General features: G+C 48.5%; 1 protein-coding gene across 1 annotated transcript; it reads right to left on the minus strand.

Annotated features, from left to right (window-relative positions):
* Positions 1-1,107: 1,107 nt before the first annotated feature.
* PPP4C (protein phosphatase 4 catalytic subunit) lies at positions 1,108-23,957 on the minus strand. The gene is made up of 6 exons (XM_084224289.1): positions 23,898-23,957; positions 21,613-21,714; positions 19,295-19,468; positions 8,065-8,191; positions 5,499-5,688; positions 1,108-1,252 (listed from the first exon to the last, which is right to left on the minus strand). The coding sequence occupies exons 2-6, from the start codon at positions 21,676-21,678 to the stop codon at positions 1,123-1,125; spliced, it is 687 nt and encodes a 228-aa protein (XP_084080415.1). The 5' UTR covers positions 21,679-21,714; positions 23,898-23,957; the 3' UTR covers positions 1,108-1,122.
* Positions 23,958-27,655: the final 3,698 nt, after the last annotated feature.

Below are 27,655 nucleotides of genomic sequence, written 5' to 3' on the forward strand. Positions count from 1 at the left end.
CCTGAGGTACCCCCAGGTGCACCCAGGTGTGCCCAGGTGTGCCCAGTTGTGCCCAGGTACCCCCCCCAGGTGCCCCCAGGTACCTCCCTAGCCACACCCAGGTCTATCCCAGGTACCCCCAGGTGTGCCCAGGTGTGCCCAGCTCTGTCCCAGCTGTACCTCAGGTAGACCCAGGTGTGCCCAGACACCCCCAGATCTGTCCAGGTCTATCCCAGGTGTGCCCAGGTGTGCCCAGGTACCCCCAGCTAACCCCAGGTGTGCCCAGGTGTATCCCAGGTACCCCCAGGTGCCCCCAGGTGTGCCCAGGTGTGCCCAGGTGTATCCCAAGTACCCCCGGGCACCCCCAGGAGTGTGCCCAGGTGTGCCCAGATGCCCCCTGGTGCCCCCAGGTCCATCTCAGGCGCCCCCAGGTGTGCCCAGGCCTATCCCAGCTACACCAGGTGTGCCCAGGTGTGCCCAGGTGCCCCCAGGTGTATCCAGGTCAATCCCAGATGCCCCCAGGTGCCCCCAGGTGCATCTCAGGTGCCCCCAGGTGCGCCCAGGTGTGCCCAGGTCTGTCCCAGGTACCCCTAGGCTTGCCCCCAGGTGTGCCCAGGTGTGCCCAGGTGCACCCAGGTGTCCCCAGGTGTATCCCAGGTGTACCCAGGTCAATCCCAGATGCCCCCAGGTGCCCCCAGGTGCCCCCAGGTGTATCCCAGGTGTGCCCAGATGCGCCCAGGTGTGCCCAGGTCTGTCCCAGGTACCCCTAGGCTTGCCCCCAGGTGTGCCCAGGTGTGCCCAGGCGCCCCCAGGTGCCCCCAGGTGTGCCCAGGTGTGCCCAGGTGTGCCCAGGTACGCCCAGGTCCATCCTAGGTACCCCCAAGTGTGCCCAGGTGCCCCCAGGTGCCCCCAGGTGTGCCCAGGTGTGCCCAGGTGTATCCCAGGTGTATCCCAGGTGTGCCCAGGTGCCCCCAGGTGTGCCTAGGTCAATCCCAGATGCCCCCAGGTGTGCCCAGGTGTATCCCAGATGCCCCCAGGTGCCCCCAGGTGTGCCCAGGTGTCCCCAGGTGCCCCCAGGTGTATCCCAGGTGTGCCCAGGTGCCCCCAGGTGTGCCCAGGTGTGCCCAGGTGTGCCCAGGTGTGTCACAGGAAGTAATCCGCCACGGGTTTCTTGGCGGGGATCCCGCGCGTCTCCTGCGGCGCCGCCTCGAAGATGATGAACTCCTTCTGCAGGTGCTCGTCCAGCTCCAAGATGGCCGCCACGTTACCGCACCTGCCCGGCGTTTGCATCTCATTTACATCTCGTTTGCATCTCATTTGCATCTCATTAATCAGTTTTCATAGTTTTTTACGAGCTCCCACCTGCCCAGCTCACCTGGACGGCCCAGCCCCACCTGGCTGCCCTAGGCTCCGCCCCTTCTCTGGCTAACTGCTTGTTCGTATCTCATTTACATCTCATTTGCATTCCATTAATAAGATCTAGTGGGGCTCTACCTACCCAGCTCCCACCTGCACAGCTCACCTGGATGCCCTGAACCCCGCCCAGCCCCACCTGACTGCCCCAGGCTCCGCCCCCTTTGTGATTAAATCCTTGCTTGCATCTCATCTGCATCTCATTTGCATCCCATTAATCAGGTTTAGTGGGGCTCTACCTGCCCAACTCCCACCTGCCCAGCTCACCTGAAAACCCACAACCCCGCCCAGCCCCACCTGACTGCCCCAGCTCCGCCCCCTGTGCATCTCACGTCTCATTTTCATCTAATTTGCATATCATTTGCATCTCATTAATCAGGTTTAGTGGCGCTCTTAAGCGAGCTCCCACCTGCACAGCTCACCTGGACGGCTCAGCCCTACCTGGCTGCCCCAGGCTCCGCCCCCTTTATGGCTGACTTCTTGTTTGCATCTCATTTGCATGTCATTTGCATCTCATTATTCAGGTTTAGTGGGACTCTACCTGCCCAGCTCCCACCTGCACAGCTCACCTGGACACCCTGAACCCCGCCCAGCCCCACCTGACTGCCCCAGCTCCGCCCCCTGTGTATCTCACATCTCATTTGCATTCCATTTGCATCTCATTTGCATCCCATTAATCAGCATTAGTGGGGCGCTACCTGCCCAGCTCCCACCTGCCCAGCTCATCTGGACACCCCGAACCCTGCCCACCCCCACGTGACCGCCCACAGCTCCGCCCCCTGTGCATCTCACATCTCATTTGCATCTGATTTGCATACTAATAGCAGTAATTACACACCAGTCCCACCCTCCCATCCACATCTGGACCCCCTCACCTGGACCCCATCGCTTCACCTGTACAGGTGTGCCCAAACTCCACCTGTCCACCAAGTAACCACCAATTAAATACCACATAATTCCCCCCTAATTAGCATGTGATTAGCATACCGGTAGCAGTAATTACGCCCCATTCTCGCCTTCCCATCAATGTCTGGACCCCCTCACCTGGACCCCATCGCTTCACCTGTACAGGTGCGCCCAAACCCCACCTGCACCTCATAGAACCATCATCTAATTAACGCCTAATTAGCATCTCATTAGCATATCAGTAGCAGTAATTAGGCCTCATTCCCACCCTCCCATCCATGTCTGGACCCCCTCACCTGGACCCCATCGCTTCACCTGTACAGGTGTGCCCAAACCCCACTGGTACCTTATAAAACCGCCACCTAATTATGACCTAATTCCCCCCTAATTAGCATGTGATTAGCATACCGGTAGCAGTAATTGGGGGCGGACCAGACGGTGAGCACGGTCTCTCCGAAGTGCCACTTGTAGCCCTCCATGACGAGCTGGTGTCCCCCAACCCCACCTGTCCCCCAGGTAACCCTCAATCAAACACCCCACAATTCCCCCCTAATTAGCATGTGATTTGCATACTGGCAGCAGTAATTAGGCCCCATTCCCACCCTCCCATCCATGTCTGGACCCCCTCACCTGGACCCCATCGCTTCACCTGTACAGGTGTGCCCAAACCACACTGGTACCTTATAAAACCGCCACCTAATTAACACCTAATTAGCATCTCATTAGCATACCGATTGCACTAATTAGGCCCCATTCCCACCCTCCCATCCATGTCTGGACCCCCTCACCTGGACCCCATCACTTCACCTGTACAGGTGTGCCGAAACCCCACCTGTGCATCATACGTCTACCAGATAATTATGACCTAATTAAGACTTAATTAGCATGTGATTAGCATACTGGTAGCAGTAATTGGGAGCGGACCAGACGGTGAGCACGGTCTCCCCGAAGTGCCACATGTAGCCCTCCATGACGAGCTGGTGTCCCCCAGCTAACCCCCAATTCAATATCACATAATCCCCCCCTAATTAGCATCTAATTAGCATAACGGTAGCAGTAATTAGGCCCCATTCCCACCCTCCCATCCATGTCTGGACCCCCTCACCTGGACCCCATCGCTTCACCTGTACAGGTGTGCCCAAACCACACCTGCACCTCATACAACTATCATCTAATTAACGCCTAATTAGCATCTCATTAGCATACCGTTAGCAGTACTTAGGCCCCATTCCCATCCTCCCATCCATGTCTGAACCCCCTCACCTGGACCCCATCACTTCACCTGTACAAGTGTGCCCAAACCCCACCTCCACCTCATAGAACAGCCACCTAATTATGACCTAATTAAGACTTAATTAGCATCTCATTAGCATACCAATAGCAAGAATTAGACCCCATTCTCACCCTCCCATCCATGTCTGGACCCCCTCACCTGCACCCCATCACTTCACCTGTAAGGTGTGCCCAGACCCCACCGGCACCTCATACATCTACCACATAATTACCATCTAATTAACACCTAATTAGCATCTCATTAGCATACTGCTAGCAGTAATTTGGCGTTATTTCCACCCTCCCATCCATGTCTGGACCCCCTCACCTGGACCCCATCACTTCCTGTACAGGTGTGCCCAAACCCCACCTGTCCCCCAAGTAACCCCCAATTAAATTCTACATAATTTCCCCCTAATTAGCATCTGATTAGCATACCGGTAGCAGTAATTGGGGGCGGACCAGACGGTGAGCACGGTCTCCCCGAAGTGCCACTTGTAGCCCTCCATGACGAGCTGGTGTTCCCCAACCCCACCTGTCCCCCAGGTAACCCCCAATCAAACACCCCACAATTCCCCCCTAATTAACATCTCATTAGCATACCGGTAGCAGTAATTAGGCCCCATTCCCACCCTCCCATTCATGTCTGGACCCCCTCACCTGGACCCCATCGCTTCACCTGTACAGGTGTGCCCAAAGCCCACCTGCACGTCAAAGAACAACCATCTAATTACCATTTAATTAACACCTAATTAGCATGTCATTTGCATACCAGTAGCAGGAATTAGGCCCCATTCCCACCCTCCCATCCATGTCTGGACCCCCTCACCTGCACCCCATCGCTTCACCTGTACAGGTGTGCCCAAACCACACTGGTACCTTATAAAACCACCACCTAATTAACACCTAATTAGCATCTCATTAGCATACCGGTAGCACTAATTAGACACCAGTCCCACCCTCCCATCCATGTCTGGACCCTCTCACCTGGACCCCATCACTTCCTGTACAGGTGCGCCCAAACCCCACTGGTACCTTATAGAACCGCCATATAATTATGACCTAATTTCCCCCTAATTAGCATGTGATTAGCATACCGGTAGCAGTAATTGGGGGCGGACCAGACGGTGAGCACGGTCTCCCCAAAGTGCCACTTGTAGCCCTCCATGACGAGCTGGTGTCCCCCAACCCCACCTGTCCCCCAGGTAACCCTCAATCAAACACCCCACAATTCCCCCCTAATTAGCATCTCATTAGCATACCGGTAGCAGTAATTTGGCATTATTTCCACCCTCCCATCCATGCCTGGACCCCCTCACCTGGACCCCATCGCTTCACCTGTACAGGTGTGCCCAAACCCCACTGGTACCTTATAAAAACACCATCTAATTAACACCTAATTAGCATCTCATTAGCATACCAACACCACTATTTAGGCACCATTCCTACCCTCCCATCCATGTTTGGACCCCCTCACCTGGACCCCATCGCTTCACCTGTACAGGTGTGCCGAAACCCCACTGGTACCTCATACATCTATCACATAATTACCATCTAATTATTCCCTAATTAGCATCTCATTAGCATACCGATAGCACTAATTAGGCCCCATTCCCACCCTCCCATCCATGTCTGGACCCCCTCACCTGGACCCCATCGCTTCACCTGTACAGGTGCGCCCAAACCCCACCTGCACGTCAAAGAACCACCATCTAATTACCATTTAATTAACACCTAATTAGCATGTGATTTGCATACCAGTAGCAGGAATTAGGACCCATTCCCACCCTCCCATCCATGTCTGGACCCCCTCACCTGGGCCCCATCACTTCACCTGTACAGGTGCACCCACACCACAACTGTTACTAAAAACAACTCCCAATTAAAATATGCATAATTCCCCCCTAATTAGCATGTGATTAGCATACCGGTAGCAGTAATTGGGGGCGGACCAGACGGTGAGCACGGTCTCCCCAAAGTGCCACTTGTAGCCCTCCATGACGAGCTGGTGGGCGCGGCAGATCATGGAGACCTCGTTGGCCGCGTTGAACTGAGCGACGACGTCGGAGCCGAACAGGTAACCCGCCCCCCGAGGGGACACGCCCCAACCCGTGGTGTCTGCGGGGGGACAGGTGAGGGACAGGTGAGACAGGTGAGACAGGTGAGAGAGGTGAGAGACAGGTGAGAGACAGGTGAGACAGGTGAGAGACAGGTGAGGGACAGGTGAGAGACAGGTGAGAGACAGGTGAGGGACAGGTGAGAGACAGGTGAGAGAGGGGTGAGACAGGTGAGACAGGTGAGAGACAGGTGAGACAGGTGAGAGACAGGTGAGAGACAGGTGAGACAGGTGAGAGACAGGTGAGACAGGTGAGAGACAGGTGAGAGACAGGTGAGACAGGTGAGAGACAGGTGAGACAGGTGAGAGACAGGTGAGACAGGTGAGAGACAGGTGAGAGACAGGTGAGAGACAGGTGAGACAGGTGAGAGACAGGTGAGACAGGTGAGACAGGTGAGACAGGTGAGAGACAGGTGAGAGACAGGTGAGACAGGTGAGAGACAGGTGAGACAGGTGAGACAGGTGAGAGACAGGTGAGACAGGTGAGAGACAGGTGAGAGACAGGTGAGAGACAGGTGAGACAGGTGAGACAGGTGAGAGACAGATGAGAGACAGGTGAGACAGGTGAGACAGGTGAGAGACAGGTGAGAGACAGGTGAGAGACAGGTGAGAGACAGGTGAGAGACAGGTGAGACAGGTGAGAGACAGGTGAGAGACAGGTGAGACAGGTGAGAGACAGGTGAGAGACAGGTGAGAGACAGGTGAGAGACAGGTGAGAGACAGGTGAGACAGGTGAGGGACAGGTGAGAGACAGGTGAGACAGGTGAGGGACAGGGGGGACAGGTGAGGGACAGGTGAGACAGGTGAGAGACAGGTGAGACAGGTGAGAGACAGGTGAGAGACAGGTGAGACAGGTGAGAGACAGGTGAGACAGGTGAGAGACAGGGGGGACAGGTGAGAGACAGGTGAGAGACAGGTGAGAGAGGTGAGAGACAGGTGAGACAGGTGAGAGACAGGTGAGACAGGTGAGGGACAGGGGGGACAGGTGAGAGACAGGTGAGAGACAGGTGAGAGAGGTGAGAGACAGGTGAGACAGGTGAGAGACAGGTGAGACAGGTGAGACAGGTGAGACAGGTGAGAGACAGGTGAGAGACAGGTGAGAGACAGGTGAGACAGGTGAGGGACAGGGGGGACAGGTGAGACAGGTGAGAGAGGTGAGAGACAGGTGAGACAGGTGAGAGACAGGTGAGAGACAGGTGAGACAGGTGAGGGACAGGTGAGAGACAGGTGAGACAGGTGAGGGACAGGGGGAACAGGTGAGGGACAGGTGAGACAGGTGAGAGACAGGTGAGACAGGTGAGAGACAGGTGAGAGACAGGTGAGACAGGTGAGAGACAGGTGAGACAGGTGAGGGACAGGGGGGACAGGTGAGAGACAGGTGAGAGACAGGTGAGAGAGGTGAGAGACAGGTGAGACAGGTGAGAGACAGGTGAGACAGGTGAGGGACAGGGGGGACAGGTGAGAGACAGGTGAGAGACAGGTGAGAGAGGTGAGAGACAGGTGAGACAGGTGAGAGACAGGTGAGACAGGTGAGACAGGTGAGACAGGTGAGAGACAGGTGAGAGACAGGTGAGAGACAGGTGAGAGACAGGTGAGAGACAGGTGAGACAGGTGAGGGACAGGGGGGACAGGTGAGAGACATGTGAGAGACAGGTGAGAGGTGACACAGGTGAGACAGGTGAGGCAGATTCAGGAGATTTTTGGGGCCATTTCACTGAATTTTGGGGTAAAATCATCGGGATTTTTTTGGTTTTTTGGGTAGATTTTGGGACTTTTTTGGTTTTTTGGGGTTTTTTGGTGTCCCCCCATCCGTGGGTACCTTCGGGGTCGGACCAGAGCAGGTCACACATGGGACCGTGAATTTTGGGGTCAAATCTTCGGGATTTTGGGGCCATTTCAGTGAATTTTGGGCTAAAATCTTCGGGATTTTTTTGGATTTTTAGGTGGATTTTGGGTGGATTTGGGAATTTTTTGGGATTTTGGGATTTTTGCGGTTTTTTGGTGTCCCTTTCCCTGTCCCTCACTCTGCACAATCCCACAAATTTTTGGGCGCATTCAGGAGATTTTTGGTGCCATTTCAGTGAATTTTGGGGTCAAATCTTCGGGATTTTTTTGATTTTTAGGTGGATTTTGGGTGGATTTTGGGATTTTTTGGGTTTTTGGGATTTTTGGGTGTCCCCATCCCCTCAGTACCTTCGGGGTCAGACCAGAGCAGGTCCCACTTTGGGCCGTGAATTTTGGGGTCAAATCTTCGGGATTTTGGGGCCATTTCAGTGAATTTTGGGGTAAAATCTTCGGGATTTTTTTGATTTTTAGGTGGATTTTGGGTGGATTTTGGGGTTTTTTGGGGTTTTTGGGTGTCCCCATCCCCTCAGTACCTTCGGGGTCAGACCAGAGCAGGTCACACATGGGGCCGTCGTGCGGCACCTCCTGCTTGCGGTCGATGGTTCGGATCTGGTCCAGGGTCTGGATGGACGGCGAGAGCCCCCCGTGAACACAGAAAATCTGAAAGTTTGGGACATTTTGGGTCATTTTTGGTCATTTTGGGGCATTTTGGGGCATTTTGGGGCTTTTGGGGTATTTGGGGTATTTCAGGTATTTGGGACATTTGGGATATTTGAGAAAATTTGGGGTATTTGGGGTATTTGGGGCTTTGGGGACATCTGGGAACGTTTGGGATATTTGGGAAATTTGGGTCATTTTGGGACATTTTGGGATATTTGGGACATTTTGGGACATTTGGGGTATTTGGGATATTTGGGGTCATTTTGGGTATTTTGGGGCTTTGGGGACATCTGGGGACCTTTAAGATATTTGGGAAATTTGGGTCATTTTGGGACATTTGGGGCATTTTGGTCATTTTGGGACATTTGGGGTCATTGAGATTATTGGGTCATTTTGGGGTATTTGGGGTATTTGGGGCATTTGGGGTATTTGGGATATTTTGGGTATTTTGGGTATTTGGGGTATTTGGGGTCATTTGGGGCTTTGGGGACATCTGGGGACCTTTAAGATATTTGGGAAATTTGGGACATTTTGGGTCATTTTGGGACATTTTGGGTCATTTGGGGTCATTGAGGTTATTGGGACATTTTGGGGTATTTGGGACATTTGGGATATTTGGGGTATTTCGGATATTTTGGGATATTTTGGATATTTGGGGTATTTGGGGCTTTGGAGACATTTGGGGACGTTTGGGAAATTTGGGACATTTTGGGACATTTTGGAACATTTGGGGTCATTGAGATAATTGGGTCATTTTGGGGTATTTGGGGTATTTGGGGTATTTGGGGTATTTGGGGGGTTTTGGGTATTTTGGGGTATTTGGAGTAATTTTAGATATTTGGGGTATTTGGGGCTTTGGGGACATCTGGGGGTATTTAAGATATTTGGGAAATTTGGGACATTTTGGGGCATTTTGGGGCATTTTGGTTATTTTGGGACATTTGGGGTCATTGAGGTAATTGGGACATTTTGGGATATTTGGGGCTTTTGGGATATTTTGGGTATTTCGGATATTTTGGGGCATTTTGGATATTTGGGGTATTTGGGGCCTTGGGGACATCTGGGGACATTTGGGAAATTTGGGGCATTTTAGGAAATTTGGGACATTTGGGGTATTTGGGGTAATTTAGGAAATTTGGGAAATTTGGGACATTTGGGTCATTTTGAGACATTTGGGGTCATTGAGGTAATTGGGACATTTTGGGGTATTTTGGACATTTTGGGACATTTGGGATATTTGGGAAATCTGGGGACATCTGGGGACATCTGGGGACATTTGGGAAATTTGGGACATTTTGGGACATTTGGGTCATTTTGGGTCATTTGGGACATTTGGGATATTGGGGACATTTGGGACATTTGGGATATTTGGGGTATTTTGGGTATTTTGGGATATTTGAGGTCATTTGTGGATCTGGTCCAGGGTCTGGATGGACGGCGAGAGCCCCCCGTGCACGCAGAAAATCTGAAAGTTTGGGCAAATTTGGGTCATTTTGGGGCTTTTTGGGACATTTTGGGTCATTTTGGGTCATTTTTGGACACTTTGGGGCTTTTGGGGTATTTGGGGTATTTCAGGTATTTGGGACATTTGGGATATTTGAGAAAATTTTGGGTATTTGGGGCTTTGGGGACATCTGGAGACCTTTAAGATATTTGGGAAATTTGGGTCATTTTGGGTCATTTTGAGTCATTTTGGGACATTTTGGACACTTTGGGTATTTGGGACATTTGAGGTATTTGGGGCTTTGGAGACATCTGGGGACCTTTAAGATATTTGGGAAATTTGGGGCATTTTGGGGCATTTTGGGACATTTGGGGTCATTGAGGTAATTGAGACATTTTAGGGTATTTGGGACATTTGGGGCTCTGGGGACATTTGGGGACGTTTGGGATATTTGGGACATTTGGGACATTTTGGGTCATTTTGGGGCATTTTGGACACTTTGGGTATTTGGGGCTTTTTGGGACTTTTTGGGACATTTGGGGTCATTGACATAATTGGGACATTTTAGGACATTTGGGACATTTTGGGATATTTGGGAAATTTGGGACATTTGGGTCATTTTGGGATATTTGGGGTCATTGAGGTAATTGGGTCATTTTGGGGTATTTGGGACATTTTGGGTCATTCTGAGACATTTTGGAACATTTCAGACATTTGGGAAATTTGGGAGATTTGGGATATTTTGGGTATTTGGGGTATTTGGGGCTTTGGGGACATTTGGGAACGTTTGGGATATTTGGGAAATTTGGGTCATTTTGGGGCATTTTGGGACATTTGGGATATTTTGGGTATTTTGGGGTATTTTGGGTATTTGGGGTCATTTTGGGTATTTGGGGCATTTTGGGTCATTTGGGACATTTGGAGCTTTGGAGACATTTGGGATATTTGGGATATTTGGGATATTTTGGGGTATTTGGGGTCATTTGTGGATCTGGTCCAGGGTCTGGATGGACGGCGAGAGCCCCCCGTGCACGCAGAAAATCTGAAAGTTTGGGGCATTTTGGGGCATTTTGGGGCTTTTGGGGTATTTCAGGTATTGGGAACATTTCAAATATTTGGGAAATTTGGGACATTTTGGGTCACTTTGGGGCATTTTGGACATTTTGGGTATTTAGGAGATTTTGGGTCATTTGGGGTTTTTGGGGTCATTTTGGGTATTTGGGGCTTTTTGGACATCTGGGAACGTTTGGGATATTTGGGAAATTTGGGACTTTTTGGGTCATTTTGGGACATTTTGGACGTTTTGGGTCATTTGGAACATTTGGGACATTTCGGACATTTTGGGTATTTGGGGCTTTATGAACATCTGGGGACATTTGGGAAATTTGGGACATTTTAGGGCATTTTGGATATTTTGGGTATTTGGGACATTTTGGGATATTTGGGGTCATTGAGGTTATTGGGATATTTTGGGGTATTCGGGACATTTTGGGCCATTTGGAGCATTTGGGGTATTTGGGATATTTTGGGACATTTGGGGTATTTGGGACATTTTGGGATATTTGGGGTATTTGGGGCTTTGGGGACATCTGGGGACATTTAAGGTATTTAAGAAATTTGGGTCATTTTGGGACATTTTGGGACATTTTGGGTATTTCAGGTATTTGGGACATTTGGGACATTTGGGATATTTGGGTACTTTGGGTATTTGGGATCATTTTGGGTATTTGGGGCTTTGGGGACATTTGGGAAATTTGGGACATTTGGGGTCATTTGGGAAATTTGGGGCATTTTGGGACATTTTGGGACATTTGGGGTCATTGAGATAATTGGGACATTTTGGGGTATTTGGGGTATTTGGGGCTTTAGGGACATCTGGGGACCTTTAAGATATTTGGGACATTTGGGACATTTTGGGGCATTTTGGGGCATTTTGGACACTTTGGGTATTTGGGACATTTGGGGCATTTTGGGTTATTTTGGGTATTTGATCATTTGGGATCATTTGGGAAATTTGGGACATTTTGGGATACTTGGGATATTTGGGATATTTGGGGTCATTGAGGTAATTGGGACATTTTAGGACATTTGGGGCATTTTGGGATATTTGGGAAATTTGGGTCATTTTGGGTCATTTGGGACATTTGGAGCTTTGGGGACATTTGGGGTATTTGGGGCATTTGGGACATTTGGGATATTTTGGGTACTTTGGGGTATTTGGGAAATTTTGGGTCATTTTGGGTCATTTGGGACATTTGGAGCTTTGGAGACATTTGGGATATTTGGGATATTTGGGGTATTTTGGGGTATTTGGGGTCATTTGTGGATCTGGTCCAGGGTCTGGATGGACGGCGAGAGCCCCCCGTGCACGCAGAAAATCTGAAAGTTTGGGACATTTTGGGTCATTTTGGCACTTTTTGGGGCATTTTGGGGCTTTTTGGACACTTTGGATATTTGGGGTATTTGGGGTATTTGGGACATTTGGAACATTTGGGATATTTGAGAAAATTTGGGGTAATTTGGGGTATTGGAGGCATTTGGGGACGTTTGGGATATTTGGGAAATTTGGGTCATTTTGGGACATTTTGGGACATTTTGGGTATTTCAGGTATTGGGGACATTTGGGACATTTGGGGTATTTGAGATATTTGAGAAAATTTGGGGAAATTTTAGGTATTTGGGGCTTTGGGGACATCTGGGGACCTTTAAGATATTTGGGAAATTTGAGTCATTTTGGGTCACTTTGGGGCTTTTTAGACATTTGGGGTATTTCAGGTATTTGGGACTTTTTGGGACATTTGGGACATTTGGGATATTTGGGGTATTTGGGGCTTTGGGGTCATCTGGGGACATGTGGGAAATTTGGGTCATTTTGGGGTATTTGGGGTTATTTGGGACATTTGGGGTCATTTGGGACATTTGGTAAATTTGGGGCATTTTGGGACATTTGAGACATTTCGAACATTTTGGGTATTTGGGGGTTTTTGGACATCTAGGGACATTTGGGAAATTTGGGACATTTTGGGATACTTGGGATATTTGGGATATTTGGGGTCATTGAGGTAATTGGGACATTTTAGGACATTTGGGACATTTTGGGATATTTGGGAAATTTGGGGCATTTTGGGTCATTTTGGGTCATTTTGGGTCATTTGGGGCATTTGGGACATTTGGGATATTTTGGGATATTTGGGGTATTTTGGGTATTTTGGGGTATTTGGGGTCATTTGTGGATCTGGTCCAGGGTCTGGATGGACGGCGAGAGCCCCCCGTGCACGCAGAAAATCTGAAAGTTTGGGACATTTTGGGTCATTTTGGGTCATTTTTGGACACTTTGGGGCATTTGGGGTATTTGGGGTATTTGGGGTATTTGGGACATTTGGGGGGTTTTGGGTATTTGGGGTATTTTGGGTATTTGGGGCTTTGGGGACATCTGGGGACCTTTAAGATATTTGGGAAATTTGGGTCATTTTGGGTCATTTTGGGACATTTGAGACATTTGGGAAATTTGGGAGATTTGAGACATTTGGGGCATTTTGGGTCATTTTGGGTACTTTGGGTATTTGGGGTCATTTGGGGCTTTGGGGACATCTGGGGATACTTGGGAAATTTGGGGCATTTTGGGGCTTTGGGGACATCTGGGGACCTTTAAGATATTTGGGAAATTTGGGACATTTTGGGTCATTTTGGGATATTTTGGGTCATTTGGGGTCATTGAGGTAATTGGGACATTTTGGGGCATTTGGGACATTTTGGGTCACTTGGGGTATTTGGGGATATTTGGGAAATTTGGGGCATTTTGGGGCATTTTGGGACATTTTGGATATTTGGGGTATTTGGGGCTTTGGGGTATTTGGGGTATTTGGGGCATTTGGGACATTTGGGATATTTGGGATATTGGGGACATTTGGGATATTTGGGACATTTGGGATATTTGGGGTATTTTGGGTATTTTGGGGTATTTGGGGTCATTTTTGGATCTGGTCCAGGGTCTGGATGGACGGCGAGAGCCCCCCGTGCACGCAGAAAATCTGAAAGTTTGGGCAAATTTGGGTCATTTTGGGGCTTTTTGGACACTTTGGGGCATTTGGGGTATCTGGGGTATTTCAGGTATTTGGGACATTTGGGATAATTGAGAAAATTTGGGGTATTTGGGGCTTTGGGGACATCTGGGGGCATTAAAGATATTTGGGAAATTTGGGTCATTTTGGGGCATTTTGGGGCATTTTGGGGCATTTTGGGGCATTTTGGTTATTTTGGGATATTTGGGGTCATTGAGATAATTGGGTCATTTTGGGGTATTTGGGGTATTTGGGGTATTTTAGGTATTTGGGATATTTTGGGTATTTGGGGCTTTGGGGGCATCTGGGGACATTTGGGAAATTTGGGTCATTTTGGAACATTTGGGTCATTTTGGGATATTTTGGGATATTTGGGGTCATTGAGGTAATTGGGACATTTTGGGATATTTGGGGCTTTTGGGATATTTGGGTATTTCGGATATTTTGGGGTATTTTGGATATTTGGGGTATTTGGGGCCTTGGGGACATCTGGGGACATTTGGGAAATTTGGGGCATTTTGGGACATTTTGGGTCATTTGGGACATTTTGGACATTTGGGATATTTGGGGTACTTTGGGGTATTTGGGACATTTTGGGATATTTTGGATATTTGGGGTATTTGGGGCTTTGGGGACATTTGGGAAATTTGGGTCATTTTGGGACATTCTGAGACATTTTGGAACATTTGAAACATTTGGGAAATTTGGGAGATTTGGGACATTTTGGGTATTTGGGGTATTTGGGGCTTTGGGGACATCTGGGGACATTTGGGAAATTTGGGAAATTTGGGGCATTTTGGGGCATTTTGGGACATTTTGGACACTTTGGGTATTTGGGGCTTTTTGGACACTTTGGGACATTTGGGGTCATTTTGGGTATTTGGGGCTTTGGGGACATCTGGGGACATTTGGGAAATTTGGGTCATTCTGGGAAATTTGGGACATTTTGGTCATTTTGGGACATTTGGGGTCATTGAGGTAATTGGGTCATTTGGGGTATTTGGGATATTTTGGGTATTTCGGATATTTTGGGGTATTTTGGATATTTGGGGTATTTGGGGCCTTGGGGACATCTGGGGACATTTGGGAAATTTGGGGCATTTTGGGACATTTTGGGTCATTTGGGACATTTTGGACATTTGGGACATTTGGGATATTTGGGGTACTTTGGGATATTTTGGGGTATTTGGGATATTTTGGGTATTTTGGGATATTTGGGGTATTTTGGGGTATTTGGGGTCATTTGGGGCTTTGGGGACATCTGGGGACCTTTAAGATATTTGGGAAATTTGGGACTTTTTGGGTCATTTTGGGACATTTTGGACACTTTGGGTATTTGGGACATTTGGGGCATTTTGGGTCATTTTGGGTATTTGGGGCTTTGGGGACATCTGGGGACATTTGGAAAATTTGGGTTATTTTGGGAAATTTGGGACATTTTGGGACATTTGGGGTCATTGATGTAATTGGGTCATTCTGGGGTATTTGGGACATTTTGGATATTTGGGGTATTTGGGGCTTTGGGGACATCTGGGGACATTTGGGAAATTTGGGAAATTTTGGGGCATTTTGTGGCATTTGTGACATTTGGAGCTTTGGGGACATTTGAGGTATTTGGGACATTTGGGGAAATTTGGGATATTTTGGGACATTTTGGGTATTTGGTCATTTTGGATCATTTTGGGACATTTGGGGCATTTTGGTCATTTTGGGACATTTGGGGTCATTGAAGTAATTGGGTCTTTTTGGGACATTTGGGACATTTTGGATATTTGGGGTATTTGGGGCTTTGGGGACATCTGGGAACGTTTGGGATATTTGGGAAATTTGGGTCATTTTGGGACATTTTGGGATATTTGGGACATTTTGGGACATTTGGGGTATTTGGGATATTTGGGGTCATTTTGGGTATTTTGGGGCTTTGGGGACATCTGGGGACCTTTAAGATATTTGGGAAATTTGGGTCATTTTGGGGCATTTTGGGGCATTTTGGACACTTTGGGTATTTGGGATATTTGGGGTCATTTGGGGCTTTGGGGACATCTGGGGATACTTGGGAAATTTGGGTCATTTTGGGGCATTTTGGGATATTTGGGTCATTTTGGTTCATTTGCGACATTTGGGATATTTTGGATATTTTGGGTATTTGGGACATTTTGGGATATTTGGGGTCATTGAGGTAATTGGAACATTTTGGGGCATTTGGGGACATTTGGAACATTTGGGATATTTTGGATATTTTGGGGTATTTGGGGTAATTTGGGATATTTGGGGTATTCGGGGCTTTGGGGACATCTGGGGGCATTTAAGATATTTGGGAAATTTGGGACATTTTGGGTCATTTTGGGTCATTTTGGGACATTTTGGGTCATTTGGGGTCATTGAGGTAATTGGGACATTTTGGGGTATTTGGGGCATTTGGGATATTTTGGGTATTTCGGATATTTTGGGGTATTTTGGATATTTGGGGTATTTGGGGCTTTGGGGACATCTGGGGACCTTTAAAATATTTGGGAAATTTGGGACATTTTGGGTCATTTTGGAACATTTTGGACACTTTGGGTATTTGGGGCTTTTTGGGACATTTTGGGACATTTGGGGTCATTGAGGTAATAGGGTCATTTTGGGGTATTTGGGATATTTTGGGGTATTTTGGGTATTTGGGGCTTTGGGGACATCTGGGGACATTTAGGATATTTGGGAAATTCGGGACATTTTGGGTCATTTTGGGGCATTTTGGACACTTTGGGTATTTGGGACATTTGGGATATTTGGGGTATTTAGGGCTTTGGGGACATCTGGGAACATTTGGGATATTTGGGAAATTTGGGACATTTTGGGTCACTTTGGAACATTTTGGACATTCTGGGTGTTTCAGGTATTTGGGACTTTTTGGGATATTTGGGACATTTTGGATATTTGGGGTATTTGGGGCTTTGGGGACATTTGGGAAATTTGGGACATTTTGGTCATTTGGGAACATTTGGGGTCATTGAGGTAATTGGGACATTTTGGGGTATTTAGGGCATTTGGGGTATTTTGGGTATTTTGGGTATTCTGGGGTATTTGGGGTAATTTAGGATATTTGGGGTATTTGGGGCTTTGGGGACATTTGGAGCTTTGGGGACATCTGGGGATACTTGGGAAATTTGGGTCATTTTGGGGTGTTTTGGGACATTTGGGTCATTTTGGGTCATTTGTGACATTTGGGACATTTTAGATACTTTGGATATTTAGGACATTTTAGGATATTTGGGGTCATTGAGGTTATTGAGACATTTTGGGAAATTTGAGGCATTTTGGGGTATTTGGGACATTTTGGGGTATTTGGGGTATTTGGGATATTTGGGAAATTTGGGGCATTTTGGGGCATTTTGGGTATTTTGGGTATTTGGGGCTTTCGGAAAATCTGGGGACATTTAAGATATTTGGGAAATTTGGGACATTTTGGGGCGTTTTGGACATTTTGGGTCATTTGCGACATTTGGGACATTTTGGATATTTTGGGTATTTGGGGCATTTTGGGACATTTGGGGTCATTGAGGTAATTGGGACATTTTGGGGTATTTGGGACATTTTGGGTATTTTGGTCTTTGGGGACATCTGGGGACATTTAAGATATTTGGCAAATTTGGGACATTTTGGGGCGTTTTGGACATTTTGGGACATTTGGGAAATTTGGGATATTTTTGGTTATTTGGGGTCATTTGGGAAATTTGGGACATTTTGGTCATTTTGGGACATTTGGGGTCATTGAGTTAATTGGATCATTTTGGGACATTTGGGACATTTTGGGACATTTAGGATATTTTGGATATTTGGGGCTTTGGAGACATCTGGGGACATTTGGGATATTTGGGACATTTTGGATCATTTTGGGTATTTTGGTTATTTGGGGTCATTTGGGAAATTTGGGACATTTTGGGACATTTGGGGTCATTTGGAAAATTTGGGAAATTTGGGGTATTTTGGGATATTTTGGGTATTTGGGGTATTTGGGGTTTTGGGGACATCTGGGGACATCTGGGGACATTTTGGGTCATTTTGGACACTTTGGGTATTTATGAACTTTGGAAACGTTTGGGGTCATTTGGGATATTTGGGATATTTGGTGTATCCCAGGTGTGCCCAGGTGTATCCCAGGTGTACCTCAGGTGTGTCCAGGTGTCCCCAGGTGTGTCCCAGGTGTACCTCAGGTGTGCCCAGGTGTGCCCAGGTGTGCCCAGGTCTATCCCAGGTGTGCCCAGGTGTATCCCAGGTGTATCCCAGGTGTGCCCAGGTGTGCCCAGGTGTATCCCAGGTGTCCCCAGCTGTCCCCAGGTGTATCCCAGGTGTGGCCAGGTGTATCCCAGCTGTCCCCAGGTGTATCCCAGGTGTATCCCAGCTATCCCCAGGTGTGTCCCAGGTGTGCCCAGGTGTGTCACCTGCCCCCAGGTGTGTTACCTGCCCCAGGTGCGCTCACCTTGCCGTCGATGATGGCCGACAGGCTCAGGTAGTCGAAGATCTCAGTGTCCCACCTCCCCCAGGTGTCCCCAGGTGTGTCCCAGGTGTATCCCAGGTGCCCCCAGGTGTATCCCCAGGTGTGCCCAGGTGTATCCCAGGTGTATCCCAGCTGTCCCCAGGTGTGCCCAGGTGTCCCCAGCTGTCCCCAGGTGTGCCCAGGTGTGCCCAGGTGTGTTACCTGCCCCAGGTGCGCTCACCTTGCCGTCGATGATGGCCGACAGGCTCAGACAATCACAGATCTCAGTGTCCCACCTGCCCCAGGTGTGCCCAGGTGTGCCCAGGTGTGCCCAGCTGCCCCCAGGTGTGCCGAGGTGTCCCCAGTGGTCCCCAGCTGTCCCCAGGTGTATCCCAGGTGTGCCCAGGTGTGCCCAGGTGTCCCCAGTGGTCCCCAGCTGTCCCCAGGTGTCCCCACGTGTCCCCAGGTGCGCCCAGGTGTGCCCCAGGTGTATCCCAGCTGTCCCCAACTATCCCCAGGTGTATCCCAGATAAATCCCAGGTGTGTTACCTGTCCCCAGCTGTGTCACCTGTCCCCCAGCTGTCCCCAGGTGTGCCCAGGTGCGCTCACCTTGCCATGGATGATGGCCGACAGGCTCAGGTAGTCACAGATCTCCGTGTCCCACCTGCCCCAGGTGTCCCCAGGTGTGCCCAGGTGTATCCCAGGTGTATCCCACGTGTGCCCAAGTGTGCCCAGGTGTACCACAGCTGTCCCCAGGTCTATCCCAGGTGTCCCCAGGTGTCCCCAGGTGTATCCCAGGTGTATCCCAGGTGTGCCCAGCTGCCCCCAGGTGTATCCCAGCTACCCCCAGATGTATCCCAGGTGTATCCCAGGTGTGCCCAGGTGTGCCCAGGTGTGCCCAGGTGCGCTCACCTTGCCATCGATGATGGCTGACAGGCTCAGGTAGCCGAAGATCTCAGTGTCCCACCTGCCCCAGGTGTGCCCAGGTGTATCCCAGGTGTATCCCAGGTGTGCCCAGGTGTATCCCAGGTGTGCCCAGCTGCCCCCAGGTGTATCCCAGCTGTCCCCAGGTGTATCCCCAGATGTGCCCAGGTGTGTCACCTGCCCCCAGGTGTGCTACCTGTCCCAGGTGCGCTCACCTTGCCGTCGATGATGGCCGACAGGCTCAGGTAGTCGAAGATCTCGGTGCAGTAGCGCCACACGGTGACCGAGCCGTACTTGCGCAGGCACTCGTCGTAGAAGCCGTACACCTGCGTGATCTGCCGCGACTCGTGGTTCCCCCTGATCAGCGTGATCCGGTCTGGGTACCTCACCTGGACAGGTGAGACACACCTGAGTCACACCTGAGTCACACCTGAGTCAGGTACAGCACACCTGAGACAGGTACAACACACCTATGGCATCACCTGTGCCAGGTGTGCCACACCTGCGGGATCTGCCGCCACTCGTGGTTCCCCCTGATCAGCGTGATCCGGTCTGGGTACCTCACCTGGACAGGTGAGACACACCTGAGTCAGGTACAGCACACCTGAGATAGGTACAGCACACCTGAGACAGGTACAGCACACCTGGATCAGGTACAACACACCCACGGCATCACCTGTGCCAGGTGTGCCACACCTGTGGAATCAGCCAAGCAGCTCAGCTGGGTACAGGTGACACACCTGGATCACACCTGGGCACAGGTAACACACCTGAATCACACCTGGGCACAGGTACAGCACACCTGAGTTACACCTGGGCACAGGTAACACATCTGGATCAGGTACAGCACACCTGAGTTACACCTGTGCCAGGTAACCACCTATAGACACACCCACGGCATCACCTGTGCCAGGTGTGCCACACCTGCGGGATCTGCCGCGACTCGTGGTTCCCCCTGATCAGCGTGATCCGGTCTGGGTACCTCACCTGGGCACAGGTAACACACCTGAGTCACAACTGAGTCACACCTGAGTCAGGTACAACACACCTGAGACAGGTAGAGCACACCTGTGCTAGGTATGACACACCCACGGCATCACCTGTGCCAGGTGTGCCACACCTGCGTGATCTGCCGCGACTCGTGGTTCCCCCTGATCAGCGTGATCCGGTCTGGGTACCTCACCTGGACAGGTGAGACACACCTGAGACAGGTACAGCACACCTGAGACAGGTACAGCACACCTGAGACAGGTACAGCACACCTGTGCTATGTATGACACACCCACGGCATCACCTGTGCCAGGTGTGCCACACCTGTGGGATCTGCCAAGCAGCTCAGCTGGGCACAGGTAACACACCTGGATCACACCTGGGCACAGGTGACACACCTGGGTCACACCTGGGCACAGGTAACACACCTGAGTTACACCTGGGCACAGGTGAGACACACCTGGGGCACACCTGAACGCACCTGTCTCACCTTTAGTGCCAGCAGCAGCAGGAAGGTCTCACACCCATCACACCTGTCCCAGGTGTGCCACACCTGTCTCACCTGTCTGTCCCTGTCTCACCTGCCCAGGTGAGCTCACCTGTCCCACACCTGTCCCACACCTGTCCCACACCTGTCCCACCTGTCTGTCCCTGTCTCACCTGTCCAGGTGAGCTCACCTGAGCACACCTGAGCTCACCTGTCCCACACCTGTCTCACCTTGAGCGCCAGCAGCAGCAGAAACGTCTCCATGCTGTCTGTACCTGTCTCACCCGTCCCACACCTGTTTCACCTGCCCAGGTGAGCTCACCTGTCCCACACGTGTCTCACCTGTCCCACACCTGTCTCACCTGTCCAGGTGAGCTCACCTTTAGTGCCAGCAGCAGCAGAAACGTCTCCACGCTGTCTGTACCTGTCTGTACCCGTCTGTACCTGTCTCAGGTGTATCTCACCTGTCTCATCTGCCCAGGTGAGCTCACCTTGAGCGCCAGCAGCAGCAGAAAAGTCTCACACCCATCTCACCTGTCTCACCTGTCTCTCACCTGTCTCACCTGTCTCACCTGTCTCTCACCTGTCTCACCTGTCTCACCTGTCTCTCACCTGTCTCACCTGTCTCTCACCTGTCTCACCTGTCTCTCACCTGTCTCACCTGTCTCTCACCTGTCTCTCACCTGTCTCTCACCTGTCTCACCTGTCTCTCACCTGTCTCTCACCTGTCTCACCTGTCTCACCTGTCTCTCACCTGTCTCACCTGTCTCACCTGTCTCTCACCTGTCTCTCACCTGTCTCTCACCTGTCTCTCACCTGTCTCTCACCTGTCCCACACCTGTCTCACCTGTCTCACCTGTCTCACCTGTCTCTCACCTGTCTCTCACCTGTCTCACCTGTCTCTCACCTGTCTCACCTGTCTCTCACCTGTCTCTCACCTGTCTCACCTGTCTCTCACCTGTCTCTCACCTGTCTCACCTGTCTCTCACCTGTCTCTCACCTGTCTCACCTGTCTCTCACCTGTCTCACCTGTCTCACCTGTCCAGGTGAGCTCACCTTTAGCGCCAGCAGCAGCAGAAACGTCTCCACGCTGTAGAAGCCGCGATCGACGAAGTCGCCCATGAACAGGTAATTGGTCTCTGGGACATCCCCGCCCACCTGGGCAGGTGAGAGAGGGCAGGGGTCACTCAGGGGTCACTCAGTGGTCACTCATTGGTCACTCATTGGTCACTCAGGGGTCACTCAGTGGTCACTCATTGGTCACTCAGGGGTCACTCAGGGGTCACTCAGTGGTCACTCATTGGTCACTCATTGGTCACTCAGTGGTCACTCATTGGTCACTCAGTGGTCACTCATTGGTCACTCATTGGTCACTCAGTGGTCACTCAGTGGTCACTCAGTGGTCACTCAGTGGTCACTCATTGGTCACTCATTGGTCACTCAGTGGTCACTCAGTGGTCACTCATTGGTCACTCAGGGGTCACTCATTGGTCACTCAGTGGTCACTCATTGGTCACTCATTGGTCACTCAGGGGTCACTCATTGGTCACTCAGTGGTCACTCATTGGTCACTCATTGGTCACTCATTGGTCACTCATTGGTCACTCAGTGGTCACTCAGGGGTCACTCATTGGTCACTCATTGGTCACTCATTGGTCACTCATTGGTCACTCATTGGTCACTCAGGGGTCACTCATTGGTCACTCAGTGGTCAGTTGGTCACTCAGTGGTCACTCATTGGTCACTCAGTGGTCACTCAGGGGTCACTCAGTGGTCACTCAGTGGTCACTCATTGGTCACTCAGTGGTCACTCATTGGTCACTCAGGGGTCACTCATTGGTCACTCAGGGTCACTCAGTGGTCACTCAGTGGTCACTCAGGGGTCACTCATTGGTCACTCATTGGTCACTCAGGGGTCACTCAGTGGTCACTCATTGGTCACTCAGGGGTCACTCATTGGTCACTCATTGGTCACTCATTGGTCACTCAGGGGTCACTCATTGGTCACTCATTGGTCACTCAGGGGTCACTCAGTGGTCACTCATTGGTCACTCAGGGGTCACTCATTGGTCACTCATTGGTCACTCAGGGGTCACTCATTGGTCACTCATTGGTCACTCAGTGGTCACTCACTGGTCACTCACTGGTCACTCATTGGTCACTCATTGGTCACTCATTGGTCACTCAGTGGTCACTCACTGGTCACTCACTGGTCACTCATTGGTCACTCATTGGTCACTCATTGGTCACTCAGTGGTCACTCAGTGGTCACTCAGTGGTCAGTTGGTCACTCATTGGTCACTCAATGGTCACTCAGGGGTCACTCAGTGGTCAGTTGGTCACTCAGTGGTCACTCAGTGGTCACTCAGTGGTCACTCATTGGTCACTCATTCGTCACTCATTGGTCACTCAGGGGTCACTCATTGGTCACTCAGGGGTCACTCATTGGTCACTCAGTGGTCACTCAGTGGTCACTCATTGGTCACTCATTGGTCACTCAGTGGTCACTCATTGGTCACTCAGTGGTCACTCAGTGGTCACTCTGTGGTCACTCATTGGTCACTCAGTGGTCACTCATTGGTCACTCAGTGGTCACTCAGTGGTCACTCAGTGGTCACTCAGTGGTCACTCAGTGGTCACTCAGTGGTCACTCATTGGTCACTCATTGGTCACTCAGTGGTCACTCATTGGTCACTCATTGGTCACTCAGTGGTCAGTTGGTCACTCATTGGTCACTCAGTGGTCAGTTGGTCACTCAGTGGTCACTCAGTGGTCACTCAGTGGTCACTCATTGGTCACTCAGTGGTCACTCAGTGGTCACTCAGTGGTCACTCATTGGTCACTCATTGGTCACTCAGGGGTCACTCAGTGGTCACTCAGTGGTCACTCAGTGGTCACTCACTGGTCACTCAGGGGTCACTCATTGGTCACTCAGGGGTCACTCATTGGTCACTCACTGGTCACTCACTGGTCACTCATTGGTCACTCATTGGTCACTCAGTGGTCACTCACTGGTCACTCAGGGGTCACTCATTGGTCTCTCATTGGTCACTCATTGGTCACTCAGTGGTCACTCATTGGTCACTCAGTGGTCACTCAGTGGTCACTCATTGGTCACTCAGTGGTCACTCAGTGGTCACTCAGTGGTCACTCAGTGGTCAGTTGGTCACTCAGTGGTCAGTTGGTCACTCAGTGGTCACTCAGTGGTCACTCATTGGTCACTCAGTGGTCACTCAGTGGTCACTCAGTGGTCACTCAGTGGTCACTCAGTGGTCAGTTGGTCACTCAGTGGTCACTCAGTGGTCACTCAGTGGTCAGTTGGTCACTCAGTGGTCACTCACCCTGAACAGCTCCTTCAGGTCGTAGAACTGCCCGTGGATGTCCCCGCACACCTGGAGGGGAAAATCACCCAAAATTCACCAAAATGTTCCAAAATCACCAAAATTCACAAAAAATCACCCAAAATGTTCCAAAATCACCCAAAACTCACCCAAAATTCACCCAAAATGTCCCAAAATTCACCCCAAATCACCCAAAATGTCCCAAGATTCACCAAAAATGTCCAAAATTCACCCAACATTTACCCAAAATACCCAAAATCAACCAAAATTCACCACAAAATCTCCAAAAATTCACCCTAAATGTCCCAAAATTCACCCAAAATTCTCCCAAAATTCACCCAAAATTCACCCAAAAATCACCCAAAATGTCCCAAAATTCACCCAAAATGTCCCAAAATCACCCAAAATTCACCCAAAATGTCTCAAAATTCGCCCAAAATGTCCCAAAATTCACCCAAAATGCCCCAAATTTACCAAAATTCACTAAAAATGGCCCAAAATGACCCAAAATCACCCAAAATTCACCCAAAATGTCCCAAAATTCACCCAAAATTCACCCAAAATTCACCCAAAATTTACCCAAAATTCACCTAAAATTCACCCAAAATGTCCAAAAATCACCCAAAATGTCCCAAAATTACCAAAATGTCCCAAAATCACCCAAAATTCACCCAAAATGCCCCAAAATTCACCTAAAATGTCCCAAAATCACCCAATATTCGCCCAAAATGTGTCAAATTCACCCAAAATTCACCCAAAATGTCCCAAAATGTCCCAAAATTACCAAAATTCACCTGAAATGTCCCAAATCCACCCAAATTCACCCAAATTCACCCAAAACCAGCCAAAATTCACCCCATATTCACCCCAAAACCACCCAAAATTCACCCAAAATGTCCCAAAATCACCCAAAATCTCTCAAAATCACCCAAAATGTCCCAAAAATACCAAAAATCACGCAAAAATACCCAAAATTCACCCAAAACGTCCCAAAATAACCAAAATTCACCAAAAATTCACCCAAAATGTCCCAAAATTCCCCCAAAATGCCCCAAAATTACCCAAAATCACCAAAATTCACCCCAAAATCACTCAAAATTCACCAAAAATCACCCAGAATTCACCCAAAATGTCCCAAAATTACCAAAATTCACCTGAAATGTCCCAAATCCACCCAAATTCACCCAAAATCACCCAAAACCAGCCAAAATTCACCCTAAATTCACCCCAAATCACCCAAATTCACCCAAAATGTCCCAAAATCACCCAAGATCACCCAAAATTCACCCAAAAATCACCCAAAAGGTCCCAAAATCACCCAAAATTCACCCAAAATTCACCAAAAATGTCCAAAATTCACCCAAAATTCACCCAAAATCACCCAAAATTCACCCAAAATCACCCAAAATTCACTCAAAATGTTCCAAAATTCACCCAAAATGCCCCAAATTTACCAAAATTCACTAAAAATGGCCCAAAATGACCCAAAATCACCCAAAATCACCCAAAATTCACCCAAAATGTCCCAAAATTACCAAAACTCACCCAAAATTCACCCCAAATGTCCCAAAATTCACCCAAAATTCACCCAAAAGTCTCCCAAAATTCTCCCAAAATTCACCCAAATTCACCCAAAATATCCCAAAATTCTCCCAAAATTTCCCCAGAATTTTTCCAATTTTGCCCAATTTTTCCGCAACTTTCCCCAGAAGTTTCTCAAATTTTCTGGATTTTTCCAGAATTTCCCTGAATTTTTTGGAATTTTCCTGAAATTTCCCAGAATTTTTCTAGAATTTCCCCAAAATTTCCAGAAATTTCCCGAATGTCCTGGGAATTTTCCCGGGTTTTTCCATAATATTCCGGAATTTTCCTGGAATTCTCCCAGATTTTCCCCAAATTTTCCGCAAATTTTCCAGAATTTTCCAAACTTTCCCTGGAATTTTCCAGAATTTTCCCAGAAATTTTCCAATTTCCCCCAAATTTTCTGGAATTTTCCCAAAATTTTTCCTGAAATTTTCCAAAATTTTTCTGGAATTTTCCCAAAATTCCCAAAATTTATCCAAATTTTCCAGAAATTTCCCAGAATTTTCCCAAATTTTTTGGAACCTCCCAGAATTTTCCAGAATTTTCCCGGATGTTTCGTGGCATTTTCCGGAATTTTCCAGAATTTTCCCAGAATTTTCTGGAATTTTCCTGAATTTTCCCAACTTTCCCTGGAATTTTCTGGAATTTTCCAGAATTTTCCCAAATTTTCTGGTACCTTCCAGAATCTCCCCAAATTTCTCCGAATTTTCCCAGACTTTTCTGGAATTTTCCCAGAACTTCCCCAAATTTTCCAGAATTTTTCCAGAATTTTCCCAGAATTTTCCAGAAATTTTCCAATTTACCCCAAGTTTTCTGGAATTTTCCCTGAATTTTTTCTGGAATTTTCCTAAATTTTTCTGGAATTTTCCCTGTAATTTTTCTGGAATTTTCTGGAATTTTCCCCCAGTTTTCTCAATTTTCCCAACATTTTCCAGAATTTTCCCAAAATTTTCCAGAAATTTCCCCAGAATTTCCCCAGAATTTTCCGGAATTTTCCAGAATTTCCCCAAATTTCTCAGAATTTTCCCAGAATTTTCTCGGATTTTCCAGAATTTTCCGGGAATTTCCCCAGAATTTTCCAGAATATTCCAGAATTTCCCCAGAATTTCCCCGAATTTCCTGGAATTTTCCCAGAATTTTCCTGGAATTTTCCGGATATTTCCAAAATTTTCCAGAATATTCCCAAATTCCCCTGAATTTTCCTGGAATTTTCCAGAAATTTTCCCCAAATTTTCTGGAATTTCCCCCGAATTTTTTCTGGAATTTTTCTTGAATTTCCTGGAAATTTCAGGAACCTTCCAGAATTTCCCCAAATTTCTCAGAATTTCCCCAGAATTTTCCAGAATATTCCCAAATTCCACTGAATTTTCTGCAATTTTCCCGGAATTTTCCCAGAATTTCCCCAAATTTTCCTGGAATTTTCCAGAATTTTCCCAAAATTTTCCCCAAATTTTCTCGATTTTCCCCCGATTTTTTTCCTGGATTTTTCCCAAATTTTTCTGGAATTTTCCCAAATTTCCCCAAAATTTCTCCAAATTTTCCAGAAATTTCCCAGAATTTTCCCAAATTTTCCGGAATCTTCCCGAAATTTTCGTGGCATTTTCCGGAATTTTCCAGAAATTTTCCCAGAATTTTCTGGAATTTTCCAAAATTTTCCTAAATTTTCCAGAAATTTCCCAGAATTTTCCCAAATTTTCTGGAACCTTCCAGAATTTCCCCATATTTCTCAGAATTTCCCCAGAATATTCCAGAATTTTCCAAAATTTCCCAAGAATTTTCTGGAATTTTCCAGAATTTTCTGGGAATTTCCCCAGAATTTCCCCAAATTTTCTGGAATTTTCCCGGCATTTTTTCTGGAATTTTCCCAAATTTTTCTGGAACGTTCCAGAATTTCCCCGAATTTCTCAGAATTTCCCCAGAACTTTCCCAGAATTTTCCTAAAATTTTCCCAAATTTCCCAGAATTTCCCAAGAATTTCCTGGAATTTTCCAGAATTTTCTGGGAATTTCCCCAGAATTTTCCAGAATATTCCAGAATTTCCCCAGAATTTCCCCAAATTTCCCGGAATTTCCCCAGAATTTTCCTGGAATTTTCCAGATATTTCCAGAATTTTCCAGAATCTTCCCAAACTCCCCTGAATTTTCTGGAATTTTCCAGAATTTCCCCAAAATTTT

Source organism: Fringilla coelebs, assembly GCF_963513975.1.
Source record: "Fringilla coelebs genome assembly, chromosome: 35".
In the NCBI taxonomy this organism is placed as follows: Eukaryota; Metazoa; Chordata; class Aves; order Passeriformes; family Fringillidae; genus Fringilla; species Fringilla coelebs.